This window comes from Bactrocera tryoni, chromosome 5, assembly GCF_016617805.1.
Source record: "Bactrocera tryoni isolate S06 chromosome 5, CSIRO_BtryS06_freeze2, whole genome shotgun sequence".
Classification (NCBI taxonomy): domain Eukaryota; kingdom Metazoa; phylum Arthropoda; class Insecta; order Diptera; family Tephritidae; genus Bactrocera; species Bactrocera tryoni.
The window spans coordinates 60617887-60637284 of NC_052503.1; the positions used below are offsets into that span (position 1 = coordinate 60617887).

Consider the following 19398-nt stretch of genomic DNA (forward strand, 5'->3'; position numbering starts at 1 on the left):
CTGTATATGTATAAATAAAAAATAAACTTACGAATCGCGACTAACGATGCTAAATATATTGGCTGTGCCGACTGTGTCCACTACGATGGTGCCGAACTCAACGATATATGGTATTTCCAGTATTAAATCGCCCTTATCTTTCTTCAACTCGAGTGGTATACGTATGACCAGCAGGCTGTCACTATGATTTGTGACAACGAAATCGATTTTCTCCAATGGCAAACGATGTTTCTGCTTGTAGCTCTTACCATCCAAAACATAGAAAGCCTTGTTGCTAAGCAACACGAAACGTTCTCTCGGCTTATAGCCGTGACGATCGTATTTTGTGCATGGCGATGCATATTTCAGGCTCTCACCATTCAACGAATTGGCAACAAAATTATTGATTTCTGCTACGTGTTCCTTGGGTATACGATCGTTCTGGAACCAATATGGCACACTGGCCGAGTAGTTAGCCTTCTTGTCTTTGAACAGCTTCTCGGCCAGCACTTTCAACTCGAACTGGCGTTTGCGTTCGCTCGATAAGCTTAAGCGATATTTGCGCGCCAAATGCAAGCGGTGCAAGCGATGCAGATAGGTGGATGCCTCCTGACAGTGTACCGGTGCGGAAGGCCAACTTTGATCCAGAACTTTGGTGGGCAGCTGTTTGGCCAGACGCAATAGCCACATACGTTTCATGTTCGCAATGAATTCGTCATTGTAACCATTCGGTGCATCGTTGCGTGTAATGAAACCTTTGATGAAAGCGCGTATCTTGGTGGCTGCATCACGTCGACGCTGCAGCGCTTTTATGGCCAAGTAACGACGGCAATATGATTGTAATGTAATGATTTGCTCGCGTAATTTGAGGTATTTTCGACGTTGTACAAGACCCTTCCATCGCGATTGTATTATGGCAGCAATGTCGTGTTTTTTAGCTTGGAAAGCATCTTCTGTGTCAAATAGTGTCTTGGGGAAGCGTATGAAAATTTTCGTTTCACCCAAACGATAATCATCGGTACCATAGTGTAAATCGTTGGCAAGTATGCGCACTCCTTCTTTAGCTGAACCCTTGAAGTTCGGCCAGGTGGTTTTGCTGAGCGACTTGTAGCGGTTGAGGAACGTTTCATAAGTTCTGTTAATGAACAGAGTTCGATAAATTATGTAAAATAAATATATCAATAATTTATAGTTCAGGATATATGCGGTTAAGTTCGAAATGTATGAAGTAAGAAAACCAAAACCCGACCTTATTTACCAAAACAGTCCGCAAAAGAGAAAGAGTTTACAAAATGATCTATTCCTGGATCACTGATTTGGTCTCTGCTGAAGACAGAAGGAAGAATAGCTGAACATTCAGAATGTCGCCTGGGTAAACATAGGTAAAAAGGCTACTGACAGAGAGAGAGAGAGAGAGTGCAACAGTTTCTCCAACTTTCACTTTCCAAATAATGCCCGAAACGCTAATCATCACTTAATGTCGACGGAGAGCTTGAGTTCGAAATATTATAAGAGCTTAAATTATTATCATTCCGGACTTGTTTCGGATAAACGTTTACAAGTATATACATACCCTCTGCCTCAAAGAAATTCCTTATGACAGTAAATTCATTGTTGTAAGCTCTTTTAAATCTACTTACTAATCAACATCTATTTACCAATGGTTTAAATCCGTTAAAAAAGCAATTACAGAACTTTTCGTCCGTGCCTAACATTGAAACTTATAATTTCTTACTACATAGGTACTTAAATGGAATTAGAGTAACTATTAAAAAAACAATGTACAAAACAAAACAAAAGACTCGTAGATAATTTGTAACAGATGCAGAGCTCTTGCTGCAATAGACATTTTCTGAATCTGAATAACCTAACGGATTAAAGTCTTACTTATTCAAAGCATACATTTATGCGTTGTTAAAGGAGAAAATGAAATGAAGAAAACCAAAAAAAAAAAAATAATCTCTCTATTAATTTCATAAAATCACCCTTCTATCTACCCATTTCTTTTAGTCGAACACGACTACTATTTATTGGTTTGGCTGAAAGATGTAGGTGATACAAAAAACTGATAAATATTTACGACCAACCTGCGATAAGCGAAACCAGCACGGCGTACGCGCAAATTCTCCATCAAACCCAAATACTTCACTTGATGCAGAACCAGTTCATCGTCAAAGATTCCTGGCAGTTGCTGATCGTTTGGCTTGATGCAACGTATATAAGATGGTTCCTTGCACATAAGGATCTCCATGAGATTATTCAAGGAATTTCTAAACTGTGTGATAGCCGTGTCTGGGCGCTTCTTGTTCTTATACTCTGCCGCTGGGAAACAAGAGCGTATAATTTCATTATCTGATTTACTCATCGTCTCCTTCAAGTCACGGAATAAAAGATCGTTATTTTTATCGAGGAAACCGTTAACATTGTAAGTCACATCTCCAGCATAGTGCACCAAACGGAATTCATCACGTCCCATTGTCTTTTGCACTTGCGTTGAAGATTTCTCATGGCAAATGTAATGCGGATGTTTTGACAGTTTATCGGTGAGTTTAGCCAAGAAGGTGATATCAGTGGGTTCACCTGGACGCAGACATTCTTCATCCAATATAGATATGATACCCTTGTATTTCTCCTCAATCAAATTGCAAATGACTTTGTTGTCGAAATACTCGACTGCCACCCATTCAATGCCTTCGCGACGATATTCATCCTGTTCAGATTTCAATGTGAGCTCAATAAACAATTGCTGTAGCTTCTCATTGCAAAAATTAATGCAGAATTGTTCGAAACTATTCTTCTTGAAGATCTCAAAGCCATAGATATCTAAAATACCCATCACATTGTTGAGAGCGCCGCGCAAATCTTTAGCCTGTAGCGAAATATTTAAGCGTTGAACCAGCCAAGTGAACAGACGATCATAGATGGCCTTTGCTAGCGCATCGCGTGCGTAAATGGCCAAATCACGGTTCAAAGGTGAAGTGACCACATCGCCACGTGCATCGATTGTGCGATTTGTAAGCGCCGCGTGTAATTCCTTCTGATCTACATTTAGCAATTTGGCGATCGTGGTGACGGTCGCGGATTTCTCAACCTTCGCAATGCCTTCGGCTTCGGTGAAACTCACATTGCCCAAATGCAAAACACTGGCTATAATATTGAATATTTCATTTTGCTCAGACTGCTTGAAGTCGATAACAGTCATGGCCTGTTGCACCACCTTAAAATCGCCGGCATCGTTTATGCCCTTTACCACACCATTTTGCTGCAAGAGTAAGTTAGGATTAATAAATTTTCTTCAAATTCTTGTTAAAAGTAATGCTTACCCCGTCGCTTAGGTAGTTATAATGGTCCAAAGAGCGTGTCAGCTCAAGCTGCTTCAATTGCTCTTCGCTAGCGCCAGCCAACAGTTGATAGAAAATATGAAAATTACGTTCACCACCATTTTGATTAACCACACGTGATTTCTCCAACAAATAATTGAGAATGTGTCCACCAATTGGTGTGCCGGAAAAGTCGAATTGTATATCCATATATTTGCCAAAACGCGAAGAATTGATATTGCGATTGGTTTTCGCATTTCCGAAAGCTTCCAACACCGGATTACTCTTTAGTAATTTTTCCTTAACACTTTCAACAGTGAACTGATGACCGGAGCAGGCGGCAATGTATTGCAATACCTTCTTGGAGGCCTCAGTCTTGCCGGAACCACTTTCGCCTGAAATATAAAAAAGTGAATACAAGCTGTCGTCTTATACTATATAATACTAGTTAGTATGGAATTTATAAAACAAAAATAAACAAATTCAAATTAAATTTGCATTTGGCCTCTCTCAGAAATTCAATGTTCTCTTCGTGAAGAAGATATGTATGCAAATTGCTTACGAGAACTTAGTAACTTTATTTAGTCACGATTATTTTAAAAGCAAGAAAGTATGTTAACTTCAGTTGCACCGGTGTTATGATACCCTTTTCAAAAGCAAAAGATTACTTTCAAAACTTTAATCGGCCAGTTTGTATGGCAGCTAAATGCTATAGTTTTTCGATCTGAACAATATATTCGGAGCACTTGATTCCGATTGTTCAGTGTGTATGAAAGCTATATGTTATAGAGCTTCGATCTGAACAATTTCTTTGGAGATTGCGCTGTTGCCATTGAAAATAACAAATGCCAAATTTGATGAAGATATCTCGTAAAATAAAAAAGTTTTCCATGCAAGCACTTCATTTCGATCGTTCAGTTTGGCAGCTGTATGTTACAGGGTTCCGATATCGGCCGTTAGTGAGAAAAGAACAGGTGCAAAATTTCAAATCGATATTTCTAAAACTGAGGACTAGCTAAATCAACTCCATTCGTCAAGCTGATCAATTATATGTATATGTATATACTTCATAGGGTCTATGACGTTTCCCTTTGGAAATGATGACACAAAATGCAAAAATCCTATGCCGAAATATGCAAGGGCACGAGAGCACCCATTGTAGAATCTAGTGATATGTGAACAGCTGATTCGGTCCAATTTATTGCAAATGACTATTGGGAATTGCTTTCATTCTTACCAAAAAACTGTAAAAACTTTATAATTTAAAAAGAAATTATAAAATCTATTTAAAACTTACCTTCCTCGATTATTTAACGGCGAAATATGTCTTTATGTAAAATTACAGCTAATACAGGGTTGCAATTATATTTTTAAGTGTCATTGCTCGCAAATATACATGGGTTTTGGTCTGACATATTTTACAGACATTGCAAATAATTTTCTGCGTGTGTTTGTTGTTGTGCCGGTGCACCAAGAGGAAATATTTGCAATTCTTGCACCGTGCAAGGGTTTTGCAAGAGCAAGAGAATACCCCTTATAATTTTTGGCAATTTAAGCATATCATTTACTACGAAACTACTTGTTTCGAGGATTTCGAGGATTACTAGGAGAACTTTGGAAAAATATTTATAACTTTCCTGTATATCTAAAGTTATACATTTCGACAAAAATCGAATTGAACAATAAATATATATATGTACATATGTATTTTTTTATAAACCAATTTTTAGCTGACGAAATGTTTGAAAAATTTGGAGTCGACAATATTCGGCACAATTACTTGAATGCAGTGTATTTTTTTGCCGGTGATTTTTGAGAAAAGACTGAAATATGCTTGTGGAATGAAATGCATAATTTTTCCTTTTTTGGTATTCCACAATTGTATGATGACGCTAAGCTTTCAAATCTTATCTTCATAATTTTATTGGAATTTTAGTTCGTGTAAAAACCAGTAATGTAGAGTGGCGTAATCGAAGATAAGTGAGTCGATATCTTTGAAGGAATTACTTGGAAGTGAGTTGCAGCAAATTCAGTTGATCGGTTGGGTTTTATGTTATGTTTTGAGGTTTTAAGATTAATTTCCAACGTCAATATCGATTTTTAAAGAATGTCGCATGAATGTTTAAACACGCTCTCATGATAAAACAATTAGATCATCCCATCTAGGTAATTAGGCAGATCGCGTGCATGCATATAATATAAATGCTGGTATAAAATTTTTTAATACAGAAAGCTTTCACTGAGAGGACATTTTGATATCGAAGGTCTATGCCTTTAATATGTGTTATTTTGAATGGTGGAAGTATACTATACTACTTTTTACACTAATCTGATTTTATTTCTAGCATTATTAATAATTTGCTTACCGGAAATTAGAACGCATTGGCCTTTATTCTCTTCAATTAATGACCGGAAAGCATTATCCGTTACTGCGAAACTGTTGGCGAAGAAATAAAAATATGTATAGATTAATTATAAAGTCATTTATGACACTCTGTTATTAATATATTTTCTTTAATTATAACTGCTATAAAGGAGATTATGAGTGGTTGGAAATAGTTAAGAGGGTTGCTTATTACTTTTCCTGATGCGGATGTCGTCCAAAATTATTTATTGTAATAGAACATTTTTTTATACGAGATTTTGAGGAAGCCAAGACGACTCTATTTTACAGATCATAACAGTTGTTATCGGATTCATTAGGGATCTTACTCAAAACCTCTTAGGGTTATCGGCATTAGTATGTTGAGTACCCTTGTATAAAATACATATACACTAATGGCTATCTTTGCTTAATCTTGACAGTCATTTTTGGTTTGATAAAATCCGATTGTTTTCCATTTTTTTAACATATGAATATACTGATAAAATTGCGTGTCATGTTTTTTTGCTTTCGTATCAGGAAGAAACGTTTTTAGATGTCACAAGGTTCGGTTAGGGCATTCTGAATTATTTTATTGAAATAGTGTATTGATGATCTTGAATCAGATTTTGAAGTATTAAAACATTGTTTTAACTATTGTTCATAATAATGTTCGTTATGTTTGTCTAAAAGTATTAATGGCAACCCTTGTATAATTAATATTAACCTTAAACTTACTCCATATATGTTTGCGATTTATGGTCTCATAAATGCCATAAAAACATCATTGCCGGCAATAAAGCAATAATATTCCTATTCAATACCATTTATTTTATGACTTTTTACTATTTTATACTAGTCTATACTGTATTCAATATTTCTACTATAAACGGCAATACTTACACATGTGGTGGTATCTCGTAGAAGTGTTTGTTGCGATACTCTTTGATATCGTTATCACTATAGATTGGCAGTTGTTTATAAGGGTTAACTGATATAAGTACTTGACCAATATAAGTCTGAAAAAATCCGAACAAGAAATAGAAAACAAATTGAGTTTTATCAATATTCTTTAGGAAAAAAACATAATTGATAATAAAAAATATGTTTTATTCAGTTTTTTACTATTAATTAATAATTAAAAGTGTCTTTATTGTATTATGCTCACGCAACATGTTGCTACAGAGTATAATAGTATTGGTTGTCTGTATCACCTAAAACTAAATGAGATATGTAGATATAGGGAGTTTATATACATATATGGTAATAATCAGGTTGTCAACAAGAGTTGAATACCGGGTGACTGTCCCGACCGTCTGTCCGTGCAAGTAGTTATTTGAGCAAAAATTGAGATACACATATTGGTTAGTATTGCAGATAGGCGTAATCGGACTATTGCCATGCCCGCAAATTGGCATTAAACGAAAACTCATAGGGTGTTATAACTAAATTCCAAATTAGGATATAAAACTGTAATTTGATACAGGGGATCGCAATAGTAATAAGTACCTGCGGGCTCCAAATTGTTAAAAAGGTGGGCATTATCAGATGAAATCCTATACCTCATAACAGTAGAAAAAGCGGAGATAAAACTATTTAAGTATGTACAGTACATGACTAAAGATTTAAGACGACACAATTAAATTTAATTTCTTGAATTTCTAGGAAAATGCCACGTGGAATTGAATTATCAGATGAGGAGCGTTGATTGATTAATGGAATTAATCAACTAGGGATTAATCAATAACCAATTTTGTGAAAAATCCAGATATGTATAATACCATAAGAGTTGCAGACAAATAAAAGCGCAATTTGATCTAGATCTGACGTGTGCATCAAATAATAAGAAAATGTGTATGCCTTAAAAATAAAAATCGGATTCCTAAGCCATTTCTAAAGCAACGTCATAAAAATGCAATATTCATTGCAATTTAATTTGAACAGACCAGATGGTCTTTATAATGGATTTGAGACGATCGCGGGAAGCAGGCCATAAACAGCTTTAAGCAACTAAAACACGCAATTTTGGCCAAATGTGACAAAATTCATACGTGAGTGCCAAAAACCTGGTGGAGTCAATTGCTCATCTATTTTGAGTTTCCATTTGACTTTAAAATAAAATCAATCTATTCTATCTGCTATTAGTTTAATAGGGGCAAGGCCAAAATTTCGCTTAAATTTATCTATTTTAGGCACAAAGATACACTGTTATGAAATAAAATATGCTCTCTTATTTTCATTGGGATAACTCACATATTGGCCAATATATGTGGTACAAGGTCACCCGGAAGTTCGAAAATCTTTATATTAGGTATATGGGGGCTAAGGGAAATATTGGTCCGATTCAACCCATTTTTGATAAACAGACATACCATTATAAGAGAAGGATTATCCCTTAATTTCTCTGGCATATTAGTTATTGATATATTCTGCTTTTAGTAGTTTTGAACAGTACCGTTATATGAGGTAGAGGGGTGTTATCCCCGCTTTTATTATTTTTTTTTTGTACTTGTACTTGTACACATTGAATTCTTACGCGAAGTTTTTTTAATATAAAGTAAGTATTTCCTCGCATTTGAATTTTGCAAATTACGAGAGTATAAAATGTTGGGTTACCACCGATCATAGCCCTTTCTTACTTGTTTTATTTAATTTTAATTAATAAATATAAAAAGAGTTGTTTAATTGCTGTGTCTATCCTCTTGTTTTCTTATTTTTTTTGCTTTTGTTCTTTATTTAAATACCTTGTATTTCAATTGCTTGGTAAATATAAATGTTGCCACTAGTGTTTACCCACTTACATAGATTAGGTTCTCTTGGAAACGTTTGCGCAAATTTCCGATGAATGCCTCTTCACTTTGAATGTTCTCGAGCAGCACAAAGTCTTGTACACCCGCGCGATCACGATCGTGCAATCCGCGCTCCATCCTGGGTCTTGTCGGTGACTCGCTGTTGAAAAGGAAATAGAAAAAAAACCATTATATCAATATAGTACAAAATATATTTAAAAACAAATTGCTGCAATACATTAAACAAGTAAGAAGGAGCTAAGTTCGGGTGTAACCAAACATTTTAAGAATCAAGTCCCGCAAAATTCTTTCAGTTTACTATATAGTATATTAAAACATATTGCGAAAAAATTCAACATTCATTATTCGAAGAAATCGTAAACAAAATACGAACATATGATGTCAACTCGACAGAAGAGGATGTGGAAAACGATAACCAGAGGACCGGACTTACTTTTATGAGGTTTAGTCTAAGGTATAGACCAATTTCAATTCAACCATAGCTAAACCACAAAATTTTTACGAAAACTTGTTCATTTAGTTTCATAAAGATATCACATTTTGACCAACCTGAACGGTTAAAAGTCAGGTAAAAATCTTTATATGGGGTATATTAGAGCAAAGTAAAGAACGGGTTGATTGCATTCCATCATAAGTGACACTCCGCAAGAAGAAGACTTGGTGTTGCAAGTACAAAATTATATAGTTCAACCATCCCACCCAACCCCCTTCCCCCCCAAAATTCTACTCTGGATCCGCCTTTGGCCTCCATATACTAAATATAAAAATTTTCAAATTTTCGGGTGACTTTGTACCGCATATATCGGCCGCTATGTGAGTTATCCCAGTGAAAATAAGAAATATATACGTTTGATCGGAAACTTGGGCTAGCCCATATATAACTAATATCAAAATTTTCGAACATCCGGCTGACTTTACTCTATATTATTGATTTTATACCTTAAAGTATTTCCCTGGCTTTCATTCTTGCAAGTTGCAAGAGTATAAAATGTTCGTTTGCCTTTCGAACTTAGCTCTTCCTTACTTTTTATGGTATGATTCTCTTAAAGCTCTCTCATACTATCTCATGGGTAATATTTAATGTCTCTGCCGCCTTTTGTTATTTATTGATTTTAGTAGTTTTTAACACAACCTTTCTATCGAGAGGCGGAGTAATCCGTCCGATTTTATCCATTTTTACAGGAGGGATAGTGCTTAAGGGATTTGCTCTGAGCGATATTATAACTTGAGAGATAAATACATTAAATTTGTTTTCCCGCAGGCGCCCCTTGCTACTGCGAGCTACTGTGTCAAATTACAATTCTATATCTTAATTTAATGCGTAGTTATGGCACTTTATAGGTCTTTCTTTTAATGTATTTTGTGGGATGGGAAGTGATCCGTTCACGCCCATCTGCATACCAACCGTCTTACGATATCGCGAAACATGAGTACCAAGTTTCATTAAGATATCTCAATCTCAAAATCTCGTTCTTTCATCCTTATCATTTATATACATATGTATGTATGGTATATCTAAATTATCTAAGCCAATTAGTTTTAGGTACTACAAACTCATATACTTAAAACTATTACATTATGCATAAAATTGTGATTAAAACTATTATACTTTGTAGTAACATGTTTGCAAGAGTATAAATATCTTAATAAAGGGTGATCCATTTTAGGTTCCCTACTTTTATAAAGAAAAAATACAGAAACTTCACATTTAATAGAGAATGTTTATTATCCTCCGAAAGTAATTTCTTTGGAATTTATTTTTGGAAGAGTATCTCTTTCAAATGTTGAAGAAATTCTGACCAATGAATCTAACAGCCCACAAACCACACCAAATCGTTGTTTTTTCTTGAATCTCATTAGGTTGCTCTTCGTCCCAAATACGGCAATTTTGCTTGTTTACATACCCATTAAGCCAGAAATAGACCTCATCGCTGAACAATATTTGGCTCGAGAACGTCGGATCTTCTTGGAACTTTGCAAGGGTCCATAGAGGGAAGCGATGTCACTTCGGAATCGAACGGCTTCAATTGAGGCACTAGCTGTATTTTGTATTATACTAAAAATATATGTGAACGGAGGAATTTGTTGCCGCCGTTCAAGATCGCTATTAAAAATTTAAAACAATGAAAATCAAAGAAAATGCGAAATTCAAATATATTTCATGAAACGTTTTGCAATTTTATGCATAATAGAATTAATTTTCAATTACAAATGATTAAAAACATTTATTAATTGAGAACTAACAGGCTTAATTCACCTTATTACTCGTAAGTATTGAAAGATCAAAAGTCAGTTGTTTTAATATACCATAAAATCATAAAAAACGATTTAAGTAAATTCGTCATATATTAAAAGTCCAATATATAATAATTTGCAATCGTAATAATTGTTGGGTGTTTTAATTTAAAATGCCCAAAAATTCTTATTTTGTTCGATCTGGCCATAATGGAAAATGTTATAAAAAATGCTAATTTTGAGGCGCTCTCACACTGGAATATGTTGGGCATCCCATTATCCCTGCCAGAGGTAAGAGATGTCCAACTCCTCTCTCACTGGAAGTAAGAGAACAATTGCTAAACGTCAAAAGCTACTGTACTTTGACAGCTAATCGAGTTCAGTAGGTTTGGACGTTTAGCAATTGAAAAAGAGGGACGACCAGATTGAAATCTTACCAAAAAATATGTAAACGGAGGGATTTGTTGCATCGTTCAAGACCACGTATAAAAAAAGTAAAGCAATGAAAATTAAATAAATTTGTGAAATTTAAAGGCATTTGATGAAAGGTTTTGTAATTTGAAGCATCATAGTATTATTTTCAATGGAAAATTATTAAAAACATTTAATGATTGAGAGCTAATAAGCTTAAATCTTCTTATTGGGTATTGAGAGGTCAAAAGTCAGTTATTCTAACATACTTCAATAAGATTTAAATAGTTTCTCCATATAATAATTAACCACTATATAGTAATTTTTATTCATACTAAATGTTGGGTGTTTTAATTTAAATGCCCAAAAATTTTTATTTTGTTCAATCTGGCCATAATGGAAAATGTTATAAAAAAAAGCTAATTTTGAAGCGCTCTCACACTGGAATAAGTTTGACATCCCTTTATCAGGAATAATCCCTGCAATACTGAACAAAAATAACATGACAGCATGACATGACTCAAGCGGGATCTGTCAAAAAAGGCTATTGAAAAAATTACCTCCACATGGATCACCCGTTATAAATGCGTAAATCTAACATCCCAGTCTAAGAAAATAATCTACTACGTTTTCTAAGAAACTTTTCAGCGAGCCAACCAAAATTTGAATGTTTTTGGGTTCTTAGGTAATCATTTTCCACGGACCACTATAGCATAAATAGTTACTATACAAAAAATGATCAACAAATTTTATTTGACAAGATTTCTTCACGAAGTTTGGACTAGATTATTGTCAAAGGCAACTCTACAATCTCCGAACATGTTTTTAAGATCAGACCGCTATAGCATATATGTACATAGCACACTGCCATTCAAATTAATCGACCAAAATCAACATAAAAGTATTTTTTCTTTATTAAGTAATCTTAATTCGATTTGAATGTTGTTTGTATCAAAAATGTGGTTGGAAATAATTAGCAAGACGATATCCGTTGGATGCAAATCATTGACTGGTTACGGTTTTAGGTTTAGTTAGAATATATTTTCTATAAAAAATACATACATATGTAAAGGGTATTAAAGTTTTGGTGCTTCCGAAGTTAACGTTTTTCCTTGATTTGATAATAATCGGCAAAAATGGCTAAATTTTGTGTTTAATTTCAGGGATTTCTATATATACAATATCAACAAGTAAGGAAGGGTTAAGTTCGAGCGTAACCGAACATTTCATACTCATGCAAGTTGCCAGAATCAAAGCCAGGAAAATTTCTTCACGTGCATAAGGTATGTAAGTTATATGAGGTCTAGGGCAAGTTTCTACACGATTTTATCCATATTAGGCACAAAGATGTACCGTTATTTGAAAAACACGCTTCCTAACTCACATATTCGCCGATATCAACTAAATGCTCGAAAATCTTTAAATTGGATATATGGGAGCTAAAGAACTTATTGTTCCAATTCAACCCATTTCTAGCATACAGGCATACTATTGAATTGAAACTTTGATCCACACATTCGGCATCTTGAATAGTTTAAGGTCTGATTTGGACAATTTTTGCATTATGGAACTTAAAATTGGGTTATCAACTTTGGCTATCAACTGGCGAGGTTGCACTAGAATTTCGTTGGTTTTCGCAGTGGAAAATAGGAATGTGAAAGTTACGTTACTAGCATATACATACATATGTATATACCAAATTTGGTCGATATCGCCCGAGTAGGTTCAGAGATATGGCTTTCACCGTCCATTTTTCAATTCGGCTCCAATAAAGGCTGTTTCTTCTACATTACGTGGTTTAGGAGATATGTACATTAAACATATTAGGGGCCATGACCACTGTTTTTTAATTTTTAGCCACCAGGTGCCTTTTTCCACTGCAATCCCTTTGCCAAATTACATTTAGGTATCTTAATTTAGTGCTTAGATTTTCGTTTAATGCCTCTTACGCCCATCTACGAACTCGTCCTCCCTTTTTTGCCAAGGTATACGTCATTAAGATATATTAATTTTTACTCAAGTTATCGCTTGGCCACACAGATAGTCACTCGGAATTCAACGCGTCTCGTCATCCTGATCAATTACAGCAACTTGTTGCAAGCGAATAAAAATAATGATTTAAGGGAATAAAACTTTTTTTCTCATAAAATGATCAGAGAAGGCATTTTTTTATTTCGTGCAATATAACGCATGATCCTTTTGTTAATTAAGTTTTTCAAAATCTAGCGTTGTATTTTCAAAGTCATTGTAATTCTTCGCATATAGCTTGTTTTATGCTATCAACTGGCGAAGCTTATCTTCGTATGGATTACCTCTACAACAATTATTATCTTGTTTAAAAACCTATTTATTTCTAATAGAATGTCGGTTATCATTTGTGGTAACCTATAACTATAAACTTTACCAAATCGTATTTAGGTATATTGATTTCTACACGTATGCTTAATCATTTTTTGCTCCGATAATCAACTTATGGCAATAAATTCACGATACTTACGTTTTATTATATAACTTCTTAATAGATTGGACTAGTTCAGAATGTGGTATTGAACATAAAAAATAGAACTCCAATAACAACAATGTGCTTTGGGAATTCTGCGGAAACTCGAACCTTGTACTCCTAATCTTATATGTATGTATGTATACTCATATATATATTAAAATTGAACGTTTTTTCGTTATGTGCCGGCATAACGTCCGAACCGCAGCACGGAAAGACGTGAAAGTTCGCACAGGTATTCCTTTAGTCCTGCAGAAGGTCTTAACGGAGGCCTTTCTTGCAAATTCACCGTAGATTTTATATAAAAAAGTTATATTTCAAATCATCAGCATAGTATGTTTAGTAATCATGTCAGAATCTTTTGAATATTTTTTGCTTGAAAAACAAAATAACATCACATAGCTACTGGCAGGGTACATTAATTTTTCTTTACATATACATACTCTTATATAGGGATTATACTGATAGTTGTCACTGAACAAGGAAAAATTGAAACATAACTTGAGTTGAGTGCGTAATAACTCACAAATATTCCTGAAGCATAGCACAGAACAATGAAGTATTAGTATGACTATCTTTAAGTGATTTACGAAGTCAATAAAAAATGTAGATTAAAGTAGAAGTAGTAAATAAATAAAGTAAATTTATTAATTCCATGAAATTGTTGTCATGTTTAATAATATCCTTGACAACAAGGAGCGAGCGGAGTTGCGGGTTTAGACTAGTCAGTAATCGGATCTCTTGTCAATCCGTTCCCACGACAGTCGGGTCTACGTAACCGGGACGGACCCGGATTTTTATCCGGCCAACGACTGTCAATTCGGCAGAATTCTGCCGCTACAACAACAACAACAACTAGTCAGTAATATTTATTATTCCGACATTAATTTGTACTTTAATTTAACAAACAAGAAAAAAACGTAAGCTTCGGTTGCACCGAATCTATAATACCCTTCACAAATACAAACACACTGACTCTTTACCTGAACTTCATTCCGATCGTTAAATTTCTATAGCAGATAATATCTAGCCAAATGTTTTTTGTCCTTTATCAGTAATTATAAGTTTTGCCTTTCTTATTGTCTGACTCTTTGAACACGTATTTTTCATAAACTTAATCATTTACTAAATCGCTGATAGAAATTTTTTGATTGAGAGCATTTCAACCTGTCAATGTGTCTTTCTTAGTAGCAAAATACTTGTGGGGAAGATAGACACTTGTATTTTGGATTACTACTATACGTACAGCACTGTTAAATTGTATCGATATTCAAACTCATTTTCAGTGTAAAATTCTCTTTAACAAAATATGAAGAAAATAATGAAATTGAAAAATGTTTTTGGTAGCACAAGGATGTAAAGTATTTGTTCTCTATTATCTTGTTCTTCTGCAACCCCTAAAACAACGAAATTCCAACAAGTTTCTAATATTACTGGGAATTACTCAAGGACGCTTCAAAAACTTCTGTCTAATTGATTGTATTAATCGTAAGGTACCTACATATGCTCTAAGAAAATTATTGCAAAATTTTCAAATGCTTCTTAAAAATTGTTGAAGATATACGACTTGGCTCATAGCCGGTCTACCTTTAACCACAAACCAAACAGCGATTTCTCGAAAGTATGTTCTTCAAATGGGCGAAGGGAATTACGATAAAAATAATCGCAAAACCAGAGTTTTTTTTTTTAAGTGTTATTCTTACCAAGGATAAAAAACGCTTTCATGTGAAATAATGTTTAATTTTAAGATTTCAAATAAAAATTAGGGTTGCGAATTTTTTAATTCAAAAATTTTGTATTAAAAATTAAACTATTAGATTTCAATTCTTGAATTCCGATGTTTGGGGTTAAAAATTGCAATATAGTTTCTTGATTTTTATTCTTAACTATACTATTTTATTCTTAACTATATGCGTAAGATTAAATAAAAAATTTTTCTATTTTTATTTTTATTTTATTTTTCCATCCGGTAGTTGTAATATGTAAATGCATTTTTAATCCGGTTTTTAGGATTAATTTTTTAAGTTATGTTTTAATCCTGCATTATTTGAAACCATAGTCAGAATCTTTTACGCCAATACCGATGTCAGCGGCAAAACGACTTATAATATAACATAATGTAATATTTTTTTTATTCTTTAAATGTCGCCCTAAATATATTTATATGACATTAGTTTTTTATAGACCGCTTTCATTTCTCCAAATCGCTCGGTTTTCAAGCAAAAATAATAAAATGACAAACTCAACATATCTCTTATATGTATGTATATGTACATAGATCAAGATATTTTCATGAATCTTATAGAAAACAAATTTTATATACATACATACGATTGTGTATTATTTTTCACTTTTTATGGACACTTTTACACATTTTATTTATTGTATATACCTTGTCATGTTTTTGTAACACTGCTTCGTATGGCGACCGCTATCGTGTTGTTTCTTATTAAAAAAATATCTCTAGTCTTTTGTAATTCACAAAGTCTCTAAAGAGATCACTTATAAGAGCACTTGCAATATCTAAGTATGTTCTTGCACTGTTATGCAAATAAGCGAGTACCGGGGTTACGCGTTAGCCAAACCGTCGCATCCACTCGTGCGCCTCACGGATCGAACTGAATTAAAATGCTGGCGATTAAGGTACCTCAAGCCACCGAACAACAGAATCACTCTTGCTAGCATATCTCTGAAACGGCTGATTATTTACAGTCTCTTTATTATTATTGCTAGTATTTTCGAAATTTATTCCTTTAGCGGTATTTATTTAGCGTGATTTTATTTTATTTCTAATTTTTGCTTTTGCTCTTTTGATTAGCACATTCACTGTTGTGATTAGATAAAGTATTGAAGTTAGTGTGAGTTGATAGAAATTCTGCACGAAATTGCTGAAAAACTCACCACTTGTTAATTGAGAACTGACATGCAAACGCGTCGCGCGAGTGAGACACAAAAAAGTGGAAAAAAGTAACTCTATCTTCGATTGATAAAACACACTGACGCGTGCATTGAAATATGATAAGTCATTTTTTTATTTTTGTCACGATCTTTTTTCTATAAATTATCTGTTTGCAAGCGATTACAACATATAATATAAACAAACGTGTTCTTTTTGGTATAAATATTACTATTGTTGTTGGTAGGTTTGTGCAAGTTCACATCTAAGTTTAGCGACACTTTGTCAATGGTGGCTGGTTCACACGCCTGGCGAGCGGAAAATGTGGCATAATTGGAGTGTTCTGCCATCTGAAGCTAGCAGCAGTGGCAACAGTCATCCGTTGTTCGCACAATTGTTGTTATCAGTGTGCTAAATGTATTGTTTACATTCATGATGTACATACATATGTATGTATGTACATGCTCGTGATGAATTCAAGTTCAATTCTAGAGATATACAAAATACATACATACATAAGTATGTATATTCATACTGTTTTATATGGTGCAAATTGGTTGATCAGCTGAATGGGTTCTACATTTATTTGAAATATAATATCAGCAAAGAATTTTGTTTAAAATAATGTTTACTGATATTAGAAGTACGAGAGCTGGCCGATAAATACTTAGTAAATGAAAGAATAACGAAAATTTGATAAAATGGTGATATATGTACATATGTATTTGCTCAATACAGCCTCCTTATAGTTCGGCGATTCTTCAACTTTTTTAACCTTAAAGATCTGGAAGGATCTAGTAGAAACAAATTATATTCTTCGCCAAATGGGGCTATTTTCGGACCTCGAATCTTCTCTGGAAGGCTCTAGTTGAAAGAAATTTTCTTCCTCGCCAAATGGGCTGTATTTTTGCTGTGGTTCGGACCTCGAATCTTCTCACAAGATCACGCTTTGATATTTCCTAAACAGTCCATCATCTTTAGTGTGTACTAGTGAATCTAAATATCAGTCAGCATATGACCGACAAGATATTTTGAGATACCAAGTACCTCAGTTATCTCTAATCGGCAATGTGCTAATACCAGATCGTGGACTTTTGTCGCGTTATGTTTGGAGGTAATCGTTTTCAGGATACCTCTTCTTCTTAATTGGCGTAGACACCGCTTACGCGATTATGCCGAGTTAACAACAGCGCGCCAGTCGTTTCTTCTTTTCGCTACGTGGCGCCAATTGGATTTTCTAAGCGAAGCCAGGTCCATCTCCACTTAGTCCTTCCAACGGAGTGGAGGTCTTCCTCTTCCTCTGCTTCCCCCAGCGGGTACAGCGTCGAATACTTTCAGAGCTGGAGTGTTTTCGTTCATTCGAATAACATGAACTAGCCAGCGTAGCCGCTGTTTTTTAATTCGCTGAACTATGTTAATGTCGTCATATATTTCATACAGCTCATCGTTCCATCGAATGCGATATTCGCAACGTCGACTCATCAGTTGTTGTCATCGTCCAAGCCCCTGCACCATATAGCAGGACGGAAATTATGAGTGACTTATAGAGTTTGGTTTTTGTTCGTCGAGAGAGGACTTTGCTTCTCATTTGCCTATTTAGTCCGAAGTAGCACCTGTTGGCAAGAGTTATCCTGCGTTGGATTTCCAGGCTGACATTGTTGGTGGTGTTTACGCTGGTTCCAAGATAAACGAAATTATCTACAACTTCAAAGTTATGACTGTCAACAGTGACGTGAGAGCCAAGTCGCGAGTGCGACGACTGTTTGTTTGATGACAGGAGATATTTCGTCTTGCCCTCGTTCACTGCTAGACCCATTTGTTTTGCTTCTTTGTCCAGTCTGGAGAAAGCAAAGTATACAGTATTCAAACGATCTCTGATTTCACTGCCCGATTTCTCTTCCAAAAACAAAAATCAAATCATCGGCCGATATTTCTCTTTCCCAACTCCACTCGATTCTGCTAAAGTTTTGACAGTAGCTGTCTACAAGAATATACTAAACGGTAGAAGATTGTCCATATCTTGCAAAAGAGATGTCATTGGGCGGTTAGGCTAAGCACTTGTTGGTCCTCCCTCGTAAATACAACATTTAAATATGAAAATAATTTGTATATCCGAACTATACATACATACATTATTCCAGTAGATGGTGGCATATTTCAAAAGTGAATCATTTGATATGAACTTTAAATTGTTATGCTTAGTAATAAAATTTATTATTTTGTTTTGTGATATTTTTTAACAAAAATGAGAAAGTGAACGAAGTTGTCGTTACGCAGAAACGGCTTATCATATTGTGCTACTTCAAGAGTGCTCTGATTTACTTTGAGAACTTCTAAGCCAACCGATTTTAAATGCTGTCGAATACGTCCTAATAATGCATAAAACTTAGAATTTCCTGTAAATCACAAGTCTCCTTAATCATGATTCCACGATCTAAAAGTCCTTGTATCGCACCATATCCTTTCGGCTGTATCACAAGTCAAACGGAGGGTACACCTGGACTTATTTTGTCCAATTTTGATAAATTTCTAACATGTATTCACTTTATGATAATATTGACTATATTCACACGACTAATAACTTGATAATATCTAACTTGTTGTCTCTCTTGTCAATGGCTTTCTCAAAGACTGGAGTATCTTTTGGTTTGATAGTTGAATGGGGTAGATGAAAAAACTGCTTTAGCGGCCGCTCTTAAACCAATATTAGTTTTATAATAGTCCAAAGTGAATCTCAACTAACAATCTTTTATCAAATTCTACAAAATTATTATTAAATTTGAATATTGAAAGCCGTAGAAAGCTTCCTTTCTTAACCGTTTACAGACTTAAAATGTGCTAAGGTACATTATGCCCTTTTCACGTAACCAAGTTTCTGAAGGAGA

At 34.5% G+C, this 19398-nt stretch overlaps 1 protein-coding gene across 3 annotated transcripts in view; it reads right to left on the reverse strand.

Moving 5' to 3' along the window:
• LOC120777753 (unconventional myosin IC) overlaps positions 1-19398 on the reverse strand; it is a 58315-nt gene that overhangs the window by 489 nt on the left and 38428 nt on the right. For 2 of the 3 annotated variants that reach the window (XM_040109252.1, XM_040109251.1), the window contains 6 exons: positions 8463-8610; positions 6565-6680; positions 5666-5736; positions 3303-3694; positions 2067-3241; positions 32-1114 (listed from right to left, as the gene is read on the reverse strand). In XM_040109252.1, the coding sequence (XP_039965186.1) occupies positions 32-1114; positions 2067-3241; positions 3303-3694; positions 5666-5736; positions 6565-6680; positions 8463-8588 (2963 nt within the window). In that variant the 5' untranslated portion in view covers positions 8589-8610. Of the gene's footprint in view, positions 1-31; positions 1115-2066; positions 3242-3302; positions 3695-5665; positions 5737-6564; positions 6681-8462; positions 8611-16009; positions 16384-19398 lie in introns of those variants that run through there. The other variant, XM_040109250.1, reaches the window with a different exon arrangement.